Genomic DNA, 23,545 nt, shown 5'->3' with positions numbered 1-23,545 from the left:
GTCTGCTCTTGAGGAGACACAGGAGGCAAGCTAGGGTTTGCGTTGAGTGAGAGTATTGTGGAAGCCAGAGCTTTCTTCAGTATGTAGGGGACTGAAAGTTGCCTTTTTGGGTTTCCTTAATGTTAGAGGAATATGGGGGATCACTTGGGAAGCTCTCATCTGATGGAATCCTCATTGTTGCGGGGTGTAACTAAGAGGCCTGAGGTTCGAGCTCCTGTTTTTCGGAAACCTGCAGGATCACTACCTTTGACTCCTATTTTTTAAGTATTGGGGAGACAGGGCAGTGTAACTGGATGGAGGTCCCATTGTCTTAGTTTGGGGAGAAGATTGGGCATTATTTGGTGGGGCTCCACTTATCCCTGCTCAGTGGGTCTGGAAGGGTCTCTTTCAACCTATTTTCTCTAGTGTTGGGGGTATTAGTAGAGTCACTTTCTGTGCCTTCCATATTATTGATACAGATGGGGAGGGTCACTGGGCTCGGGCTTCTCATTCTTTAGTACTGAGGGGCAGCTGAGGAAGTCACTTATGGGACTGCTGTCATTTCAAGTATTGGAGATAACTGGAAGTGCTTACTGAAATTCCTGTCAGTTCTAGTTTTGGTAGGATGGATGTCTTTCTCAAACAATATATTTTGTGTTTGGGGATGACACTTGCTAACTGAGGTCCTGTTGCCTCTAGTTTTGGAGGGGCCTGATGACCCCTTACTAAGACTTCTGTCAGCTCTATTGCTGGATACAGACTATATACACCACTTGTTGGGGCTTCCATAAACACCAGTTCTGTGTGTTTGCGTGTGTTGGGGGCATCTCTTGCAAGGCTTTCCACCACCTTTAGTTTGGGGAGATCAGTTCAATGTGTTTTTAGAAGCATTTTATTTGGAAAGTTTAGATGTACATAAAAGTTGTAAAACTGGATGGGTCGTTGTCTCATGCCTGTAACACCAGCACTTTGGGAGGCCGAGGGGGGTGGATAACTTGAGGTCAAGAGTTTGAGACCAGCCTGGCCAACATGGTGAAACCCCATCTCTACTAAAAATACAAAAATTAGCCCGGCGTGGTGCTGCACACCTGTAATCCCAGCTACTCAGGAGGCTGAGGCAGGAGAATTGCTTGAACCCAGGAGACGGAGGTTGCAGTGAGCCCAGATCGTGCTACTGCACTCCAACCTGGGAAACAGAGTGAGACTTAAGTGACTTAAGCTTATCATACCAGTTTTCTCATCTGTAAACTGGGGATAACATTACATACTTGTTTATAATGCACACTCAGTTAACATTTATATGACATTTAGAAGGGGGCCTGATTTATGGGAAGTGCTATATAAATGTTTGACCATCAGGAGTTTTGAGACCAGCCTGGCCAACATGGTGAAATCCTGTCTCTACTACAAATAAAAAATAAATTAGCCAGGTGTGGTGGCTGTAATCCTAGCTACTGGGGAGGCTGAGGCAGAAGAATAGCTTGAACCTGGGAGGCAAAGGTTGCAGTGAGCCGAAATCGCACCATTGTACTCTAGCCTGGGTGACAAGAGCAAAACTCTGTCTTTAAATAATAAATACATGTTTGGCCATGTGTCATTAATGCATTACAATACTTTGCTATGTAAAAATATCATCTTCACATATAAAGAAACAATCAGAAGAAAATACCTAATCCTGTATGCATCTAGTTACATAACATCAAAATAAATAAATTAAAAATGACAAAATTACAGTATGTTAATACATAAACGTAATGGGAGAGTTTACTACACCTCTATCACTAAATAAGGTTAGGAAAATAAATCTGAACATATGTACTGTACAGGTATTGATCGACTTACCACCTATGCAACTTACGACCATTGGACTTTACGACCACAATTGCTAGCCACGACTGCTCCGCGTCTGGCAGCACAAACGTTGCCCAGCGGGGCGTACGACAGTGTGGACCAGCTTCCAGCAGCACTACCATCTCCGCATGCACCATTTCAACTGTACAAACAGCCTACTCAACTTATGACCAAATCGTGTTATGACTGGTCCGCGGTCCCGACCGTGGTTGTAAGTTGAGCACTAGCTGTACTTGGAAATACAATTACGTTGCATTCATGTGCATATACCCTATATCCAAATATTAGAGAATATACATTGTTTTCAAAGAAACAACATGGATAACATTTGACCAATTTATAGGTTTACCAGTTAGATTCTGCATTCTGCTGGAATTCAGCAGACCACCACCTCAAAAACAAACAACAGATCATGTTGGCTTCAATCAGTTAGGGGTTTCTTTTAGTTATGTAAGAAGGGTAGAGTCCAGAGCAGACGCAGCCATTCGGAGGCTCTTGGAGGGCCCAGAGCATTATCATTATTGGCTGCACGTTGGTTTCTGCATCATGGTCAAAAAAGCAGCTCTTCAAACTCTAGACCTTGAGGCCACTTTCCAAGAGACAGAATGGGTGAGATGAATGGAAACTAAGTGAGGAGAACAAGCCAGACAATGTTCCCCACAGTGACTTCTACTTACTTCTCATTGCCAGGGGAGTGGGAAAAAAGAACCTGCCTGGGCTTCAGGAAAAAAACTGTAAGATTGAGAACTTTCGATACTGTTCACAGACAACTTGAACAACATGTTTCTTTCTTGAGGCAAATAAACAGAAGAGACTGGACACTGAGAAAGAAGCCAACAGTATTTGCCATACCAGGATAGAGAGTAAATAATCAGTATTATAAAGCTCATGTACTCTGACAAAAATGCCATTAGAAAAATGTGTTATTACAAATACTATTTTCCATTATGATAAACCAAATCACTTAGAAGGTATTTGGAAATAACTTTTTGAATATGCAAGGTGTTGATGTCTTTAATAAGCAAATGATAATAAATATGTTACATTATAATTATGAAATATAAGTTAATGTTTATTTTAGGGAACAGCTATACACAAATGTTTATATTAAAAGAAAGACTTCCAATTAATTTTCCCTGGGGGGGGGGGAAGACTAAAAAGTTAATGAGCTAACGGTCCAATCTATAGAGACACTGATAAACTTGAACATGTTACTTTCTTTAAGCAAATACACAGAAGAGAATTGACACTGAGAAAGAAGCCAACAGTGTTTGCCGTACTACGGTAGAGAGAAAATAACTCAAAACAGTTATTACACTTTTTGTTCCCAGTAAAAACTGTGGCCACTCAGTGGAGACTTGAGGATGAGGCATCCTAACACTGATTACATTCCTAGGGGTTTCTCCATATAAGTTCCCTCACATACAAGAAAGAGAAGAATCACTGAAAATATTTCCAATATTAATATACTCATAGGTTTTGCACCCAGAGAGAAGTTCCGTATTTTCCCTAACACAGAGGCATCATTGAAGGCTTTCTCTTATTCTTCATATTTGCAAGTTTCTCTACAGTGTGAACACTCACAAGTTTCCTAACAAATGTGGGAAAACGGAAAGCTCTCCAATGTTGATGTTCAATGGGGCATTCTCTCCAGAATTAATTCTCAAGTCCCTTAAAAACTGAGAGAACATTCAAGGTTTTCCCATGGTCACTGAAGAAGACCACGCTGCATTTTGCTCAGTAATGCGAACACTTTTGCTGTAGGGTATTCCACATTTGAATGTTGTTCCACGTGTGATTTCCAATGTGTCTTACAGGATGACTGTCCCTGAAGGCTTCTGCATTCTGATGACACATTTGCAGACTTTCTCCCTTAGTGTGAGCTGTCACATGAATCCCTGGTGATATCACGGAAGGCTTTCCTATAGCTGTTCCATTCTTCAGGATTCTCTCAGTACATCATCTTCTGGGCCCATGAGGGCGAGAGTTCGAGCTGAGAGCTTTACCACACAGGCTGTACTCAAAAGGTTTCTCTCTTCAGAGTGAATTAATGGGAGTCACTGAATGCTATTTCATATTGATTAGATTAAAAGGGTGATCTGCTAAGGGCTTTTCTTCATTAATTCCATGGGAAGTTTCCCAGATGTTTCTGAGTGATCTGTTTCCTGGTATTCATACCTTCTGTAGTCTCCCACATCGTATCAAGATTGGTGTGTTGTGAGACTGATACAATAGGAAATCAGTGAGAGCTTAACAGTCCTCCCGAGGATAGGTCATAAAAGCCATTTTGGCCTCTGTACTGGTCCTCTCTTGGATCACTAACCTTGGGGAGAACTTACTGCCAAATCATAAAGAACTCAGTCTTGTAAAGACGCCTACGTGGAGAGGCTTACATGTTAATGACTGAAGGTCCCCTGACAACAACCAACACCAACTTTCTAGGCATGTGAATGAGTCATCAGTGGACTGGTCATCAGTAAAGATGTTAGATGACCATAGCTTTGGCTGACATCTTGACTGCAAGTAAGTGCATGAAAGATCCCGCAGTGTAACTACAGAGATAAGCTGTTCTTGAATTCCTGACCTGTGCAAACTGTGAGATAATAAATGTTTGGTGTTCGAAGCCACAAAGTTTTGGGGGATCATTTGTTACGCTGTAACAAATAACATACATCCAGTGTGAGCTCTCTCAAAATATCTTAAGGATGAAAGATCAATGAGTGCTTTCCTCCAGAAGTTCCTGCAGTAATTCATATCCACCTATTATGTATTCTCTTGTGCACAGAAAGGTATGAGTTACTAGTGAAGGATTTCCCACAATGATTACATTCATAGGGTTTTTCTCCAGTGTGAGTTCTTAAGTGCTTCTTCACAGCTGAGAGATTATTAAAGGCTTTTCCACAGTCATTGCACTCATAGGGTTTCTCACCAGTATGTATCCTCTTGTGCACAGTAAGAGAAAAGCTACTGCTGAAGGATTTCCCACACTCATTACATTCATAGGGCTTTTCTCCAGTGTGGGTTCTTACGTGCTGTGTCAGATAGGAGCTCTTCCTGAAGGTTTTTCCACAATCATGACATTCATAAGGTTTCTCTCCTGTATGAATGCTATTGTGCCCAGTGAGGGAGGACCTTGTGCTGAAAGCTTTTCCACACTGATTACATTCATGGTGGTTCTCCCCTGTGTGAATTCTCTTGTGGCTTTTAAGGTTACAACTAGTGCGGAAGACGTGAAAACACTGGTTACATTCGTAGGGTTTTTCTCCGGTGTGAATTCTCACATGCAGTCTAAGGGATGAGGGATCACTAAATGCTTTCCCACAGTGATTGCATTCATAGGGCTTCTCCCCATTATGGATTCTCTTATGAATAGTTAGGTAAGATCTACTGCTGAAGGACTTTCCACATTGATTACAGTCATAGGGTTTTTCTCCAGTATGTATTCTCTTGTGCTGAGTTAGGTTAGATTTTGTGCTGAAGACTTTAAAACACTGATTGCATTCATTGAGCTTCACTCCACGATGACTTCTTTCCTGAGGATTAAGAGACGAATGATAACTATCATTTATAATATAGGAAATACTTAATGTTCTCATAGGAATTTTATCTCCCAGGAATTCTATTACATTATTATAATTGGTATTTTGGCACTTTAAGTGGTTGTATATGGTTTCTGCCCAGTTTCAGCTCTAAGAAAGTTAAAAAAGATAGATGCTTTGTCACAAGCCCTTATCAGATTCACAAAACATTTTCTGATAACTTCTGGATGAAGTTTCATTTCCAGCAGTCAATATTGAGCCACAGGCAGACAGGAAATATTTACTTGTGGGAACTCTCAGTAAAGAAGTAAGTTTGGAGCTAACTCATATTTCTCTAAAAATTCACAATTTTCACAGTGTCTCTCCAGGGACATGGCATTCTCAATTATAAATGACACTTTCCTTTAATGCCTCTCCTGGTTATTTTGCACCCTTTCTAAACTTAGGGCATTCTCCTGCTGTAGAAAACAAGAAATCACCCATGTTAGTCTTACTGTTTTTACACGTTTAGACTGTTCTTTTTTGAAAACATGCTTCTTAGGAGTTAACCATTTGGCTTTAAGTAGAGTCTCCAAATCTGAAACAAATGGAAAAGAAATTTAGGTTGATGGAGGAAAGAAATGGAAATTATAGGTTCCTGAGAATATGAGGAAGACTTTTCAAAGTCTTCTTTGTTGCAAACATCCTCAAACACCCTGATCCCTTAGAGTCTGCCCTTTCTCATGTGTAAGGGCAGACTCTAAGGGATCAGGGTGTTTGAGGATGTTTGCAACAAAGAGGATTTGGTTATGAAAAGTTTAAGTATTCATTTTAAACAAAGATTCCAGACAAATTGAGACTGGTCACAGACTGGTAAAAAGAGGAGCGATCAGGAATGCAAAGTTGGAAGGAACTTGACTGAAATTTTAAAAAGAGTTGCATCTTTGTTTCTTCCCTGAGCCTGAAGCGAAGTATGAGATGACGAAGAGAGAGTCAGAAAAGAAAGTACACGAGGGCGCTCATACCAAATGTTCTCGTGCATCTTTGTCAGGAAAAGGGCATTTTACAAAGTTCCCTGATTGACATTAACTAATGTAATACTGCCAACCACCAAGCCACTGGCCAGAGCTATTCCTCACAAGGGCTCACATCCACCTGGTGCTCACCTGGACAGGTGTTTGGTAGAATTCCTCTTTCCTCTGTCATTACCTTCTTGTCTTGTTCCAACTGGGATATCAGTCTGGGTTTATTAACATGACAACCTATTTATGGAAAAAATACACATGATACAGGGAACTGTGCTGGGGACAACCAACTCCATGAAACAAAACCAACATTTCTGAAGATGGAAAAGTGTGACTTTAGGAGCAGTGAAATAAATGATGTCTTAATTCTAATGCACATGGTAACTCTCACAGGGAACAAAAATGCAAACATATTCAACTCAATATTCAAGGTAATAGGGCATAAATAGCCCTAGAAGCCTACACCTAAGTTCAAATGTACACTTCAGTGGCCCCAAAACTTTCAACCATGAAGAATATAAAGTCAGGGCAAGAAAGAGATCTTCAGCTCATAAGGCAGGAATGAGAGACAGCCCATGCGGGTGGGACCACATCTGTCTCATTCATCACTGTACTCTCAAGCCCCAGCACAGACCTAAGAACACGGAGGTGCTTAAGAGAGATTTGGGATAGGGATGACAGTGACAGTGGTGGAGTACGGAATTCCAAAAGTTCCTCTGTCACAAAAACAGTGAATAAACTGGCAAAAGCTGTCAGGGTCCACTTTATTGGAACTCTGGAAATTTATCGAAAGTCCATAGCAATCAGGAGAATGCTTTATCAGAAAACCCAGCTGAATTTGGGTGAGAGCGATTTATGATACTTTAAATGGACTCCAGTCCCATCCTCTTTCCCCTGCTTTGTCTACAACCTTGAAGACGACAGCCTGTATTCCTAGTACTTGGAGGCAGCAGAACAGAACTTACTCTGTGGTTGCTTTTTCTGACCTGTCTGGTGGTTCCCTGAAGGACTGGCTCAAAGGCTTGCCTTGATTTATCTAATAATTCGAGGACTTAGCTGGTTACCCTGAACACCCGTGGCTGACATGTATAAAGGCAAATGTATTAGTCAGTACTGCCTGAGGCAAGAGAAAATAGTAGAAGCAAACCAAAGACTAAACAAAAAGCCTGGAAGGAAAAATGGGGAAAAAGATGTTTGGGGAGTGGGACTTTGAAAAGTCTTCCTCAAATTCTCAGGAACCTATAATTCCAAGCACATACCCAGGGCTGGGAGCATATTCACTAAACCCTTACCTTTTGCTGACCTTCAGGCTCTGCACAAGCCAGAAATGAAGGGCAAGGCAGAGTTAACTGCCTACCTAAGTATTAAAGGCATGTCCCTTTGTACACGTAGAGCCCATGTAAAGAGACTGGAAGTTTTTTTCCCTTTTTTGTTCCAGGCCTTCAAATCACTATATGACCATTAAGCTATTAGAAGAGACTTCAGTGGCCACACGTGACAAATACAGACATTACAAAGTTAGTTCTGAAATAGAACTATTGTATATTCTAACAGTAGTTTATAATATACAATATTCTTGAACTTTAGAATATACAGTAGTTCTATTTCAGAACTAACTTTAGAACTGTTGTATGTGGCTGGGCATAGTGGCTCACACTTGTACTCCTAGCACTTTGGGAGGCTGAGGTGGGTGGATCATGAGGTCAAGAGATTCAGACTATCCTGGCCAACATGGTGAAACCCTGTCTCTACTAAAAATACAAAAATTAGCCAGGTGTGGTGGTGTGCACCTGTAACCCCAGCTACTCCGGAGGCTGAGGCAGAAGAATTGCTTGAACCTGGGAGGTGGAGGTTGCAGTAAGCCAAGATCGCACTACTGCACTCCAGCCTGGGTGACAGAGCAGGACTCCATCTCAAAAAAAAAAAAAAAGAACTGTTGTACATTCTACAGGTACAATACTAACTACAAGAAGCGAAACAAACTGGAGATGGGGAAAAGTCTGATTCCCAAATTGTTACTTTATGGTATTCCAAATGCCTAGTTTCAACAAAATAATTATGAGGCAGGCAAGGAAACAAATGTTGGGCCCATTACAAGAAGAATGAAGCTGGTAGAAACTGTCCCTTCAGAAGTTCAAACACTGGACTTAACTAAGTAAAATAAATCAACTATTTTAAACCTGCTAAAAGATGTACACGACATATGTATAAAGAACTAAATGAGGCCAGGCATGGTGGCTCATGCCTGTAATCCCAGCACTCTGAGAGGCTGAGGCAGGTGGATCACCTGAGGTCAGGAGTTCAAGACTAGCCTGACCAACATGGAGAAACCCTGTCTCTACTAAATACACAAAATTAGCTGGGGGTGGTGGTATATGCCTGTAATCCCAGCTACTCGGGAGGCTGAGGCAGGAAAATCACTTGAACCTGGGAAGTGGAGGTTATAATGGGCTGGGATCACGCCACTGCACTCCAGCCTGGGCGAAAAGAATGAAACTACGTCTCAAAAAAAAAAAAAGAACTAAAGGAAACCATGAGTACAAATTCTCATCAAATGAGAAACAGCAAAACGGGTATGACTGGCATATCAAAAAAACCCCACCAAAATGGAAAATGTAAAGAGATAGAAACTTCAGGAAGGCAAATAAAAATCTGAGTTGAAAAGTACAGTATCTGAAATGGAACATTCAGCACAGATTTGAGCAGGCAGAAGACAAAATTGGTGTCCATGAAGATAGGACAATTGATATTATCCAGTCTGAGGAGCAGAAAAAAGAGAGAGACCAGGTGTGGTGGCTCATGCCTATAATACCAGCACATTTTGGGGACGAGGCAGGAGGCTTGCTTGTGTCTGGGAGTTCAAGACCAGCCTGGGCAGCATAGTGAGACCCTGACTCTACAAAAAAAAATTAAACAGTTAGCTGGGCATGGTGATGCATGTTTGTAGCCTTGCCTTCCTGTTTGGGAGGCTGATGTGGGAGGATCACTTGAGCCCAAGAGGTCAAGGCTGTGGTAAGCCGTGATCAGTCTGCTGCACTCAAACTTGGGTGACAGAGTAAGTGAGAACCTTTATCAACGAGAGAGAAAGAGAGACAGTGAGAAAATTTTTAAAAAGATGAACAGAGCCTGAGACCTGTGGGATATTATCACACATATCAACATATATATGATGCAGAGAAGAGAGAGATGTAAAGAAAGGGGTAAGAATGTGGAAGAAATAATGGCTAAAAACCTCTCAAAATTTGAAGAAAGGCACAAATGTACAAATCCAAGAAGCTCAGCAAACTCAAGTAGAATAAACTTGAAAAAATAGATTCATACTGAAACACACACACACACACACACACACACACACACACACACACACACACTTTGAGACAGGGTCTTCTTACTCTGTCAACCAGGCTGAGTGCAGTGGCATGATCATGACTCACTGCAGCCTTGATCTCCTGGGTTCAAGCAGTCCGTCCACCTCAGCCTCCCAAGAAGCTGGGACCACAGGTGTGTACCACCACATCTGGCTAATTTTTAATTTTTTTTGTAGAGACAGGGTCTCTCTAAGTTTCCCAGGCTGGTCTCATACTCCTGGTCTCAAGGGATCCTCTTGTTTCAGCCTCCCAAAGTGTTGGGCTAATAGGTGGGAGCCATTGCAACCGGCGTCAAACACATATTAATCAGACTGTTGAATGACAAAGGCAGCATCCTAAAAACAGCAAGACGGAGGTGACTTATCATGTACACAGGATCCTTGGTAAGATTAACAGACAGTTTCTCATCAGAAACAATGGAGACCACCAAGGACTGGGGTGGTATATTCAAAGTGCTGAGAAAAAATGGCAACCAAGAATTCTGCATCTGGCAAGACTCCCCTTCAAAAATAAAGAAATGAAGACCTTCCCATAAACAAAGACTGAGTGTTTGTCACTATTACATCTACCCTACAAAAAATGATAAAGGGTGACCTCACGACAAAATGAAAAGATAATGGACAGTAACTTGAATCCATAGAAAGAAGTAAAGAACAGTGGTAAAGGTAAATACAGAGGTAAATATCAAAGTCACTGACACTGTGTTTTTGGTTTGTAACTTCTCTTTTATTACTACATAGTTTAAAGACAAAACCATAAATGATTATACATGTACATTAATGGGCACACAATGCATACAGATGTACTTTGTGACAAAATTACTAAACATCTATAATGAAACAGTTTTTATATATTATTGAAACTAAGTTGCTATTAAACTAGATTGTTATAAATTAAAATGCTTATTAGAATTCCCAGGCCAACCACTAAGAAAACAACTAAAAAGAATACAAAGAAATGAGAAGGGAATCAAAATGGTACACTAGAAAATATCCAACACTAAAGGAAACAACAATGAAACAACTGAGGAACAAAAATGATATGAGGCATAGAAAAAAGCAAATAGGTATTTAGCAAACAGTAAATAGGCAGAAGTATCTCCTTCCTTGTCAGTAATTACACATTAAAAGGTGGATTTTGGCAGAATGGATTTAAAAAATAACCCAATTACAGATGGTCCCCAGTTTACAATGGTATGGGTTTTTAATTTTTCTATGGTGCAAAGGTCATATGCTTTCAGTAGAAACTACACTTCAAGTGCCCTATAACCATTCTGTTTTTCACTTTCAGTACAATATTCAATATATAATTTATAACTGTTGAGATATTCAACACTTTATTATAAAATATACTGTTATGTTAGATGACTTTGTCCAACTGTAGGCTAATGTAAGTGTTCTGGGCATGTTTAGGCTGGGCTAAGCTATTATGTTCAGTAGGTTAGGTGAATTAAATGCATTTTTGACTTTTTTTTTCTTTTTTCATTGATTTGAATTTTTTCTTATGGCATTTTAAACTTACAATGGCTTTATTGGAACATAACCCCATCAAAGTTGTAGAGAATCTGTACATACTATCTATATGAGACTTGCTTTTCATTCAAAGACACAAATATGGTTGATAATGAACAAATGTAAAAAGATATTTCATACGAGAAAAATTGTTATAAAACACAGAGAAAGACATTATAGATTTATAAAGCATTAATTCATGGAGAAAATATAACAGTTATAAACATACAGGTGCCTAATAAGAACACCAAAACAGATCAAGTAAAAACTGCCATAATTGAAGAAAGATATAGAGAGTTTTATAATAAGAGTTTGAGACTTCAATACTCCACTTTCAATAATGGATAGAACAACATATTAGAAGACCAAAAAGGAAACAGAGGGCTTAAACAATACTGTAAACTAACCAGACCTAACAGATATAGAAAGAACATACCACCCAAGAAGAGAACGCATATTCATCTCAAATGTACATGGAACATTCTCTGGGTCAGATCATATGTTAGGCTATAAAGAAAGTCTCACTAAATTTAAAAGCAATGAATTCATATAAAGTATCTTCCCTAATCATAACAGAATGAGATTAAAAATGAGTAACAGAAGGTTATGTATCTGAAACCTTAATATTGTTAAGGTGACAATACTACCCAAAATGATCTACAGAGGTAAAAGAATCATTATCAAAATTCCAATAGTTTTCTTTTCTTTCAGAAACGCATAAACTGATCTGAAAATTTGTGACACTACAAGGGATCTTGAACAGACAAGTGCTGAAAAAGAAGAACAAAGTAGGAAGATTTACACTTACAATTATCAAAACTTACTACAACATAACGGTCAACAAGACAGGGTGGTACTGACCCAAGGATAGATATACAGACCAATGGAGCCAGGAATGGTGGCTCACACCTGTGATCCCAGCACTTTGGGAGGCCAAGGCAGCCGGATCACTTGAGGTCAGGAGTTCAAGATATATAGACCAACAGTATAGAATTGAGAGTACATAAATAAACTCCAGTGTGTATGGCCACATACTTTCCAATAAGGGTGCAAAGCTCATTTGACAGGGAAAGAACCATATCTTCTATAAAGGTGGTGAGATAACTGGATGTACAAATGCAAAAGAATAAAGTTGACCCTTTCTCCACACCATATGCAAAATTCACTCAAGGTAGATGAAACAGCTAACTGGAAGAGTTAAAACTAGAAAATTCTTGGAAGAAAACATAGGGGCAGTAGTTTCTTAGGTATCACACCAAAAACACAAGCAAGAAAGAAAAACTACATACAACAGACTTCTTCACAATTAAACCTTTTTTGGTTTTTTGAGATGGAGTCTCGCTCTGTTTCTCAGGCTGGAATACAGTGGATCTCAGTTCATTGCAACCTCCGCCTCCCAGGTTCAAGCGATTCTCCTGCCTCAACCTTGCATGTATCGGAGATTACAGGCACCTACCACTGTGCCTGGCTAACTTTTGCATTTTTAATAGAGATGGGGCTTCATCAAGTTGGTCAAGTTGGACTTGAACTCCTGACCTCAGGTAATCTGCCCATCTTGGCCTCCCAAAGTGTTGGAATTACAGCTATGAGCCACTGTGCCTGGTTAAAATGGTAACTTTTGTACATCCAAGCACCCCATCAAGAAAATGACGAGATACCCACAAAATAGAGAAATTATTTATGTGTTGTATTTTGAATAAGGATTTGGTATCCAGAACATAAAATAAGCTTTCACAATCCAACAACGAAAAATAACAACCCAAATAAAACATGGGCAGAAGGCTGGGAGTCACGGCTCACACTTGTAATCCCAGCACTTTGGGCGGCTGAGGCAGGCAGATCACTTGAGGTCAGGAGTTTGAGACCAGCCTGGCCAACACAGTAAAACCCTGTCTCTATAAAAATATATATATATATATATATATATATATATATATATATATATATATATATAAAGTTAGCCAGGCATGGTGGTGCATGCCTGTAATTCCAGCTACTTGGGAGGCTGAGGCATGGGAACTGCTTGAATCTGGGAGGCGGAAGTTGCAGTGAGCCAAGATTGTGCCATTGCACTCCAGCCTAGATGACAGAAGGAGACTCTGTCAAAACAAAAAACAAACAACAACAACAACAACAAACAGGCAAAGGACCTGAATAGATATTTTTCCAAAGAAAAATTGCCAAGAAGTACATGAAAAGATGCTCCATGTCATTTGTCATTAGAAAAACACAAATCAAAACAACAACGAGACAGCACTTCAAACCTACTGGTATGACTACAGTCAAAAAGACAAGCTGGGGGAGGATCCAACATGGCCAAACAGGAACAGCTCCGGAGTGCAGTTCCCAGCAAGAATAGCACAGAGGCTGAGTGCTCACCATATTTCCAAACAAGTTTTCACTGCCCATAGACCAGGAGATTCCCGGGCTGAAGTACAGTGGTTTCAGCCGGTGCCGGGTCGGCACACAGAAACTCACACAAGTCTGGGTGGCCGTTTCAACTGGCGCCTGGAACGCCTAGGAGACAGAGCCGCCCATTCAACGGAAAGGGAGGGGGCTGAGACAGGGAGCCAGGTGATCTGGCTAGGTGGGTATCACCCCCACAAAACAAGTAATATGAAATGCTCTGGATTGAGAGTTTCTCAGCAAGCACAGCTGGACCCAGGACAGTCCAACTCAGTGGGGGGAAGGGTGTCCCCCCACTACCGATGCAGTCCGTCACTACCAAGACAGTTCACACAGCAGCTGGGCAGAGCCTGTGGCAGCTCAGCAACACCTCTGCTGGCAGACTGTGACTAGATTATTTTGTGTGGCGCGGGGTATCTCTGAAAAAATGCAGCAGCACCACAGGAACTTATAAATAAAGCCGACCTTTCTAGGACAGAGCACCTGGGAAAAGAGGCGCTTATGAGTTCAGCTGCGGCAGACTTAAAGGTACCTGCCCAGCAGCTCTGCATGGAACAACAGAGCTCCTAGCACAGCACTTGAGCTCCTATAAGGGACAGACCGTCTCCTCAAGCAACTCTCCAACCCCCGTATACCCAAAGAGACACCTCATAAAGGAGAGCTCAGGCTGACATCTGGCAGGTACCCTTCTGGGACAAAGATAGCAAAGGAAGAACTGGTGGCAACTCTTGGTGTTCTGCAGCCCCCGCAGGTGATCCCCAGGTGAGCGGGGTCTGGAGTGGACCTCCAGAGGTCTTGCAACAGAAGGGCCTGTTAGAAGGAAAACTAAGAGGAAGAAAGAAATAGCTTCAACATCAACAAAAAGGACATCCACTCAGAGACCCCATCTGAAAGTCACCAACTACTAAGACCACAGGTAGATAAAGCCACTAAGATGGGAGGAAACCAGTGCAAAAAGGAGGAAAACACCAAAAACCAGAACACCTCTCCTCCTCCAAGGGATCACAACTCCTCAGCAGCTAGGGATCAAAGACGGATGGAGAATGAATCTGATGAATTGACAGAAACAGGCTTCAGAAGGTGGGTAATAACAAACTTCTCAGAGCTAAAAGAACATGTGCTAACCCAGTGTAAAGAAACTAAGAACCTAGAAAAAAAAGGTTAGATGAGATTCTAAGTAGCAGAAACAACCTAGAGAAGAATATGAACGACTTGATGGAGCTGAAAAACACAGTACGACAACTTTGCGAAGCATACACAAGTTTCAATAGCTGAATCGACCAAGCAGAAGAAAGGATATCAGAGATTGAAGATCAACTCAATAAAATAAAATGAGAAGGCAAGAATAAAGAAAAAAGAGTGAAAAGAAATGAACAAAGCCTCCAAGAAATATGGGATTATGTGAAAAGACCTATCTATGTTTGATAGGTGTACCTGCATGTACCTGACGGAGAGTATGAATTCAAGCTGAAAAACACTCTTCAGGATATTATCCAGGAGAACTTCCTCAAACTAGCAAGGCAGGCCAACATTCAAGTCCAGGAAATACAGAGAACACTGCAAAGATATTCCTCAAGAAGAGCAACCCCTTGGCCAGGCGCAGTGGCTCATGCTTATAATCCCAGCACTTTGGGAGGCTGAGGTGGGTGGATCACGAGGTCAAGAGATCAAGACCATACTGGTCAATATGGTGAAACCCCGTCTCTAATAAAAATACAAAAAAAAAAAAAAAATTAGCTGGGCATGGTGGCGCATACCTGTAGTCCCAGCTACCTGGGAGGCCGAGGCAGGAGAATTGCTTGAACCCAGGAGGCGGAAGTTGCGGTGAGTCGAGATTGCGCCATTACACTCCAGTCTGAGTAACAACCAAAACTCCATCTCAAAAAAAAAAAAAAAAAAAAAAAAAAAAGAAGAGCAACCCCGAGGTACATAGTCGTCAGATTCACTAGGGTTGAAATGAAGGAAAAAAATGCTAAGGGCGGCAAGAGAGAAAGGTCGAGTTATCCACAAAGGGAAGCCCATCAGACTCACAGCGGATCACTCCGCAGAAACCCTACAAGCCAGAATAGAGTAGGGGTCAATATTCAACATCCTTAAAGAAAAGAACTTTCAACCCAGAATTTCATATCCAGCCAAAAACTAAGCTTCATAAGCGAAAGAGAAAGAAAACCCTTTATGGACAAGCAATTGCTGAGAGATTTCGTCACCACCAGGCCTGCCTTACAAGAGCTCCTGAAAGAAGCACTAAACAAGGAAACGAACAAGTACCAGCCACTCCAAAAATGTACCAAATGGTAAAGACCATCGACACAATGAAGAAAATGTGTCAACTAACAGGCAAAACATCCAGCTGGCATCAAAATGGCAGGATCAAATTCACACATAACAATATTAACCTTAAATGTAAATGGACTAACTGCCCCAATCAAAAGAGACAGACTGGCCAATTGGATAAAAAGTCAAAACCCACTGATGTGCTGTATTCAGGAAACACATCTCATGTGCAAGGATACACATAGGCTAAAAATAAAGGGATGGAGGAAGATTTATCAAGCAAATGGAGAGCAAAAAAAAAAGCAGGAGTTGCAATCCTAATCTCTGATAAAATGGATTTTAAACCAACAAAGATCAGAAGAGACAAAGAAGGGCATTACATAATGGTAAAAGGATCAATGTATTAAGAAGAACTAATGATCCTAAATATATATGCACCCAATACAGGAGCACCCAGGTACATAAAGCAAGTCCTTAACGACCTACAAAGAGACTTAAGACTCCCACACAATAATAGTGGGAGACTTTAACACTCCACTGTCAATATTAGACAGATCAACAAAACAGAAAATTAACAAGGATATCCAGGACTTGAACTCAGATCTGGACCGAGTGGACCTAACAGACTTCTACAGAAATCTCCACCCCAAACCCACAGAATATATATTTTTCTCAGTACCACATGGCACCTACTCTAAAATTGATCACATAATTGGAAGTAAATCACTCCTCAGCAAATACAAAAGAACAGAAATCACAGCAGTCTCTCAGACCACAGTGCAATCAAATTAGAACTCAGAATTAAAAAACTAACTCAGAACTGTACCACTTCATGGAAACTGAACAACTGGCTCCTGAATGTTGACTGGATAAACAATGAAATGAAGGCAGAAATAAACATGCTCTTAGAAACCAATGAGAATGAAGACATAACATACCAGAATCTCTAGGACACATTTAAAGCAGTGTCTAGAGGGAAATTTATAGCAATAAATGCCCACCAGAGAAGTGAGGGAAGATCTAAAATTGACACCCTATTGTCAAAATTGAAAGAGCTAGAGGAACAAGGTCAAAAAAACTCAAAACCTGGCAGAAGACAAGAAATAACTAAGCTCAGAGTGGAACTGAAGGAGACAGAGACACAAAAAATCCTTCCAAAAAAATCAATAAATCCAGGAGCTGATTTTTTTTGAAAAGATCAACAAAATAGACCACTAGCCAGATTAACAAAAAAGGGAGAAGAATCAAATAGATGCAATAAAAAACAATAAAGGGGATATCACCACTGACTCCACAGAAATACAAACTATAATCAGAGATTACTACAAATAACTCTATGCACATAAACCAGTAAGCCTGCAAGAAATGAATAAATTCCTGGACACTTGCACCCTCCGAAGCCTAAACCAGGAAGAAGCTGAAACCTTGAACAGACTAATAAGGGCTGAAGTTGAGGCAGCAATTAATAGCCTACCAAGCAAAAAAAGTCCAGGTCCAGACGGGTTCATAGCTGAATTCTACCAGACATACAAAGAGGAGCTGGTACCATTCCTTCTGAAACTATTCCAAACAATCCAAAAAGAGGGAATCCTTCCCAAATAATTTTATGAGACCAACATCATCCTGATACTAAAACCCACAGAGACTCAACAAAAAAAGAAAACTTCAGGCCAATATCCATGATGAACACAGATGCAAAAATCTTCAATAAAATACTGGCAAACCGACTGCAACAGCACATCAAAAAGCTTATCCATCACGATCAAGTAGGCTTCATTCCGGGGATGCAAGGCTGGTTCAACATACGCAAGTCTATAAAAGTAATCCACCACACTAATAGAACCAAAGACAAAAACCATGATTATCTCAATAGATGCAGAGAAGACCTTCGACAAAATTCAACAGCCCTTTATGCTAAAAACTCTCAATAAACTAGGTATGGAAGGAATATATCTCAAAATAATAAAAACTATGATGAACCTACAGACAATATCATAGTGAATGGGCAAAAACTGGAAGCATTCCCTTTGAAATCTGGCACTAGACAAGGATGCCCTCTGTCACCACTCCTATTCAATATAGTATTGGAAGTTCTAGCTAGAGCAATTAGGCAAGAAAAAAAAAAGGGTATTCAATTAGGAAAAGAGGAAGTCAAATTGTCTCTACTTGCAGACAACATGATTGCATATTTAAAAGACCCTATCATCTCAGCCCAAAATCTCCTTAAACTGATAAGCAACTTCAGCAAAGTCTCAGGATACAAAATCAATGTGCAGAAATCACAAGCATTTCTATACACCAATAACAGACAAACAGAGAGCAAATCATGAGCATACTCTCATTCACAATTGCTACAAAGAGAATAAAATACCTAGGAATACAATTAACAAAGGATGTAAAGGACCTCTTCAAGGAGAACTACAAACCACTGCTCAAGGAAATGAGAGAGGACACAAACAAATGGAGAAACATTCCATGCTCATGGTTAGGAAGAATCACTATCGTGAAAATGGCCATACTGCCCAAAGTAATTTATAGATTCAATGCTATCCCCATCAAGCCACCAATGACCTTCTTCACAGAACTGGAAAAAACCACCTTAAACTTCATATGGAACCAAAAGAGAGCCCGCATAGCCAAGACAATCCTAAGCAAAAAGAACAAAGCTGAAGGCATCACACTACCTGATTTCAAACTATACTAGAAAGCTACAGTAATCAAAACAGCATGATACTGGTACCAAAACAGAGATATAGACCAATGGAACAAAACAGAGGCCTCGGAGACAATGCCACATATCTACAAACATCTGATCTTCGACAAACCTGACAAAAACCAGCAATAGGAAAGGATTCCTTGTTTAATAAATGGTGTTGGGAAAACTGGCTAGCAGTGTGCAGAAAGCAGAAACTGGACCCCTTCCTGATGCATTACACTAAAATTAACTCCAGATGGATTAAAGACTTAAACATAAGACCTAACACCATAAAAACTCTAAAAGAAAACCTAGGCAAAACCATTCAGGACATAGGCATAGGCAAGGACTTCACGACTAAAACACCAAAAGCATTGGCAACAAAAGCCAAAATAGACAAATGGGACCTAACTAAATTCTACAGCTTCTATACGGCAAAAGAAACAATCATTAGAGTAAACTGGCAACCAACAGTATGGGAAAAAATTTTTGCAATCTACCCATCTGACAAAGGGCTAATATCCAGAATCTACAAAAAACTAAAACAGATTTACAAGAAGAAAACAAACAAACCCTTCCAAAACTGGGGGAAGGATATGAACAGACACTTTTCAAAAGAAGACATATATGAGGCCAAGAAACATGTAAAAAGCCTCATCATCACTGATTGTTAGAGAAATACAAATCAAAACCACATTGAGATACCACCTCACGTCAGTTAGAATGGCGATCATTAAAAAATCTGGAGAGGATGTGAAGAAATAGGAACACTTTTACACTGTTGGTGGGAGTGTAAATTAGTTTAACCATTGTGAAAGACAGTGTGGTGCTTCCTCAAGGACCTAGAAATAGAAATTCCATTTGACCCAGCAATCCCATTAGTGGGTATATACCCAAAGGATTATAAATCATTCTATTATAAAGACACATGCACACATATGTTCATTGCGGCACTGTTTATAATAGCAAAGACTTGGAACCAACCCAAATGCCCATCGATGATAGACTGGACAAGGAAAATGTAGCACATATACACCATGGAATACTATGCAGCCATAAAAAATGATGAGGTCATGTCCTTTGTAGGGACATGGATGAATCTGGAAACCATCATTCTCAGCAAAATGACACAAGAAGAGAAAATCAAACACCACATGTTCTCACTCACAGGCGGGTGTTGAACAATGAGAACACATGGACACAGGGAGGCGAGCATCACATACTGGGGTTTGTTGGGGGAGGCAAGGGAGGGACAGTGGAGCGGGGTGGGAAAGCCAGGGAGGGATAACATGGGGAGAAATGCCAGACATAAGTGACGGGGGAATGGAGGCAGCAAACCACACTGCCATGTGTGTACCTATGCAACAATCCTGCATGATCTGCACATGTACCCCAGAACCTAAAGTGCAATTAAAAAAAAAAAAGAAAAAGGGCTGGGAAAGACGTGGAGAAGCCAGAACTCTCATGCATTGGTGTGAATGTGAAGTGGTGCAGCTGCTGTGGAAGTCTGGCAGTTCCTCAAAAATCTAAATACAGAAATGTCATGTGACCTAGCCTTCCACTCCTAGTATATACCCAAAAAAATGGAAAGTGGGCATTTAAACAAAAACTTGTACATTATTCATGATAGTCAAAAAGTGGAAACAATTCAAATGTTTATCAACAGAAAAACGAATTGGCAAAATGCGGTATGTTCATACAATGGAATATTATTCAGTCATAAGGAACGAAACGCTGGGACAACACAGCTAAGCTTTTCAAACACTGTGCTACGTGAAAGAAGTCAGACACAAACGGTAACGAATTTTATAATTCAATTTATATGATATGTTCTGGACAGGTAAATCCCTAAAGACAGAAACCAGATGACTGGTTACCAGCAGCAGCGAGCAGCGAAGTAATGAGGATTGACTGCTTAATGGGGATGGGGTTTCTTCCAGGGGTGATGAAAATAGTGCAATATTAGATAGTGTTGATGGTTGCACAATACCATGAATATATTAAAAACCACTGGACTGGACATCTAAGAATGGTTAAAATGGTGAATTTTATGTTGTATGAATTTTACCACAATAAAAAAAAAAGGCAAGTCTTGCCATCAGAGTCATTAAATAAACGCAGAAATGACGTCAGGCTTACCCAGAGAGGCCAGGTTCCTGCAGTTCTCCAGCATCACATCCTTGTACAGTGTCCTTTGGGCAGGGTCCAGCAACGCCCACTCCTCCTGGGTGAACTCCACGGCCACATCCTCGAAGGTCACCAACCCCTAAAGCATTGCAAACATCACAGTTTAGCCGAGGACCACCCTCACCAACTGCACAGGAAGAGGGCCCAGGAGAACAGAGCCAGGGCTGGGGAAACCTGAGCACGAGATGTGGGGCGGGTTCTGAGCTCCTCTCCCTGGCTTCCAGGCTCAGCCCTCAATGCTCGACTCCTTAGGCCACTCCTCAGGTTTAATGCACAGTACCCCAGAGCAACTGTCTTTTCTCTCTCAGACTGGGGGCTCCTGTGATCTTATTCTCTCAGTCTCCAGGGGAGCATGGGCCCGGGACATGGCAGAAATCAGAGGAACACTTGGCAAGTGAATGAACGATTTCCGTAGGGCTTTTATAAACTGCTTGGGCTTGGAACATCGTCACACCTTTACTTGGCTTTCCCTTAAAACTCTCAGGAGCACGTGATGTACACAGGGACCCTGGAGAAAGCTCTAAACCTGCAGTAACCATCCACACACACTGACATTTTCTGGGCAGCCCTCACCCTCCATCAGATGCCTGGAAATCCTGTGATGCCTCAGGAGCCAGTTTGGCTGTGAGGCTCCAGGCTGCTGGGAGGTATGAAGTCCAACCTTCTGGCTAAAGAAATAACGATTTGGGAAAAGGAGCATCCAACTCACCTGTAGCCAGCTTGTCAGGAGCTCATTAACCAGCCCTCCGCCTTCTGTGTGTCCTTTTTGCTGAGAGGCTGGGAATGGGGAAGACGCAGCTGGAGGAGGAGAAATGAGTGCCAGGGATTCAGGCCTAACGCCCACATATCTGCCTGTGACTGACCATATCCCCCTCCTATACCCACACAGCACCTACCTACACCCCCTGCAAACACCTACTCACAGCTCTCCTAAGACACCCAAACAGCCGTCTCCCCAACAAAAGGTAACAGGGCTCAAGGTCTGACTGCACTTGGGGAAGAGATTATTACCACTTCACAGATGAGGAAACAGGTTCCATGGACATCATGGTGTTTTTATCAGGTTCACAGAAAGAAATAAAGGGAGAATTCAAAAGCTCCAGCACATTCACTACACAGGTCACATCCAGACACCCAAACACCTAAGTCCCAAATCCCAAGGGCTGCCCGATCGGACACGGAGGACCTCTGGGCCCCTGGGGCTCCCCTCCTGCCTCACCTGCTCTGCCCAGCCCCCTCCCATCCCAGGCTGAGGGTCAGAGCCTTTCAGTCCTGGACTATGAGAAATGCCAAGACCCCACGACTCACCACTGGTGGCGGGCAGGACAAGGGCCGCCATCCTGTGACTCTGACAGCAAAAGGGCAGCGGGGAGGCAGGACGCGCCTCCCTTCTTCCTGAAGCACCCTCAGGACAGTGCTCTGGAAGAAATGGAACACTCCAAGTCCCCACAGCCTCCTCCCTCTCGGGCTGCTGGGGACAGGCCCTCCTCAGCTCATCCTTCCCGTCCTTCTTAAAATGCAAATTCTGGCTTCCACACTGGGCCTTTATTTTGCAGAGCAGGCAATGAATTCAAGGCCAGCTGATGGAAAACTGTGCCTTCCTCTGTCCCCAGCTCAACCACTCTGCTCCACCCCCTTTAAGAACCTTGGCTTTGTGCAGTCTCATGGCACATTCTTCCCATCCAAGTGCGGCCAAAAATGCATTCCCAGCCACTCCCTCCTTCCCTGGGGACTCAGACGCCTGCCTCCATCACTTTTCCCACCTCCAGTCCCAGCTTCTGGATGACATCAAAGACCCTCAGGGTCTCAGGAGTTTCTCAGCTCCAGGGCCCTTTGTCCTTCTCTTCCCATCAGCCACACGTTTCCACAGGTCCCCTCAGGCTTGGTCATCACCAGGCACTGTCATACCACCCAGAATGACGTTCCAAAACTCCCCTCTCTCTGAACCCAACCTCCCTCCTCAACTTTCACCATGTTCACTCATTTTTTCTCTCACCACATGTCCTCTGATCACATGCAGGCCTCAGTCACCCTTCCTGCCTCGGTCACCCCTCCTGCCTCGGTCATCTCCTCCTGCCTCGGTCATCTCCTCCTGCCTCAGTCGCCCCCTCCTGCCTGTGCTCTGCCTCAGTCACCTCCTCTCCTGCCTGTGCGCTGCCTCAGTTACCCCTCCTGCCTGTTCTCTGCCTCGGTCACCCCTCCTGCCTGTTCTCTGCCTCGGTCACCCCTCCTGCCTGTGCTCTGCCTCAGTTACCCCTCCTGCCTCCGTCATCCCTCCTGACTGTGCTCTACCTCAGTCACCCCCTCCTGCCTCGGTCACCCCTCCTGCCTGCGCTCTGCCTCGGTCACCCCCTCCTGCCTCAGTCAACCCTCCTGCCTGCACTCTGCCTCGGTCACCCCTCCTGCCTGCGCTCTGCCTTGGTCACCCCTCCTGCCTGTGCTCTGCCTTGGTCACCTCCTCTCCTGCCTGTGCTCTGCCTTAGTTACCCCCTCTTGCCTCAGTCACCCCCCTCCTGCCTCAGTCACCCCCCTCCTGCCTCAATCACCCTCCTCCTGCCTCAATCACCCTCCTCCTGCCCATACTTTACCTTAGTCTCCTCCTTCCTGCCTCAGTCGCCCCCTCCTGCCCATGCTCTGCCTCAGTTACCCTCTCCTGCCTTGGTCACCCCCTCCTGCCTGTGCCGTGCCTCGGTCGCCCCCCTCCTGCCTGTGCCCTGCCTCGGTCGCCCCC

General features: G+C 42.4%; 1 protein-coding gene across 7 annotated transcripts in view; it reads right to left on the bottom strand.

Annotated features, from left to right (window-relative positions):
• Positions 1-2,881: 2,881 nt before the first annotated feature.
• The window catches only part of ZNF558 (zinc finger protein 558), a 28,086-nt gene continuing 7,422 nt past the window's right edge, over positions 2,882-23,545 (bottom strand). For 4 of the 7 annotated variants that reach the window (XM_032251915.1, XM_032251913.1, XM_032251914.1 and 1 more), the window contains exons 4-9: positions 22,123-22,233; positions 21,524-21,612; positions 20,767-20,893; positions 6,515-6,610; positions 5,864-5,946; positions 2,882-5,363 (exon numbers count right to left, since the gene is read on the bottom strand). In XM_032251915.1, coding sequence (XP_032107806.1) covers positions 4,581-5,363; positions 5,864-5,946; positions 6,515-6,610; positions 20,767-20,893; positions 21,524-21,612; positions 22,123-22,233 — 1,289 coding nt within the window. In that variant the 3' untranslated portion in view covers positions 2,882-4,580. The remainder of the gene's footprint in view (positions 5,364-5,863; positions 5,947-6,514; positions 6,611-20,766; positions 20,894-21,523; positions 21,613-22,122; positions 22,234-23,545) is intronic. The other 3 variants (XM_032251916.1, XM_032251917.1, XM_032251918.1) reach the window with 3 other exon arrangements.

Source organism: Sapajus apella, unplaced genomic scaffold (assembly GCF_009761245.1).
Source record: "Sapajus apella isolate SASKATOON/1434 unplaced genomic scaffold, GSC_monkey_1.0 scaffold77, whole genome shotgun sequence".
Taxonomy (NCBI): Eukaryota; Metazoa; Chordata; class Mammalia; order Primates; family Cebidae; genus Sapajus; species Sapajus apella.
This window is presented reverse-complemented; position numbering and strand designations above follow the sequence as displayed.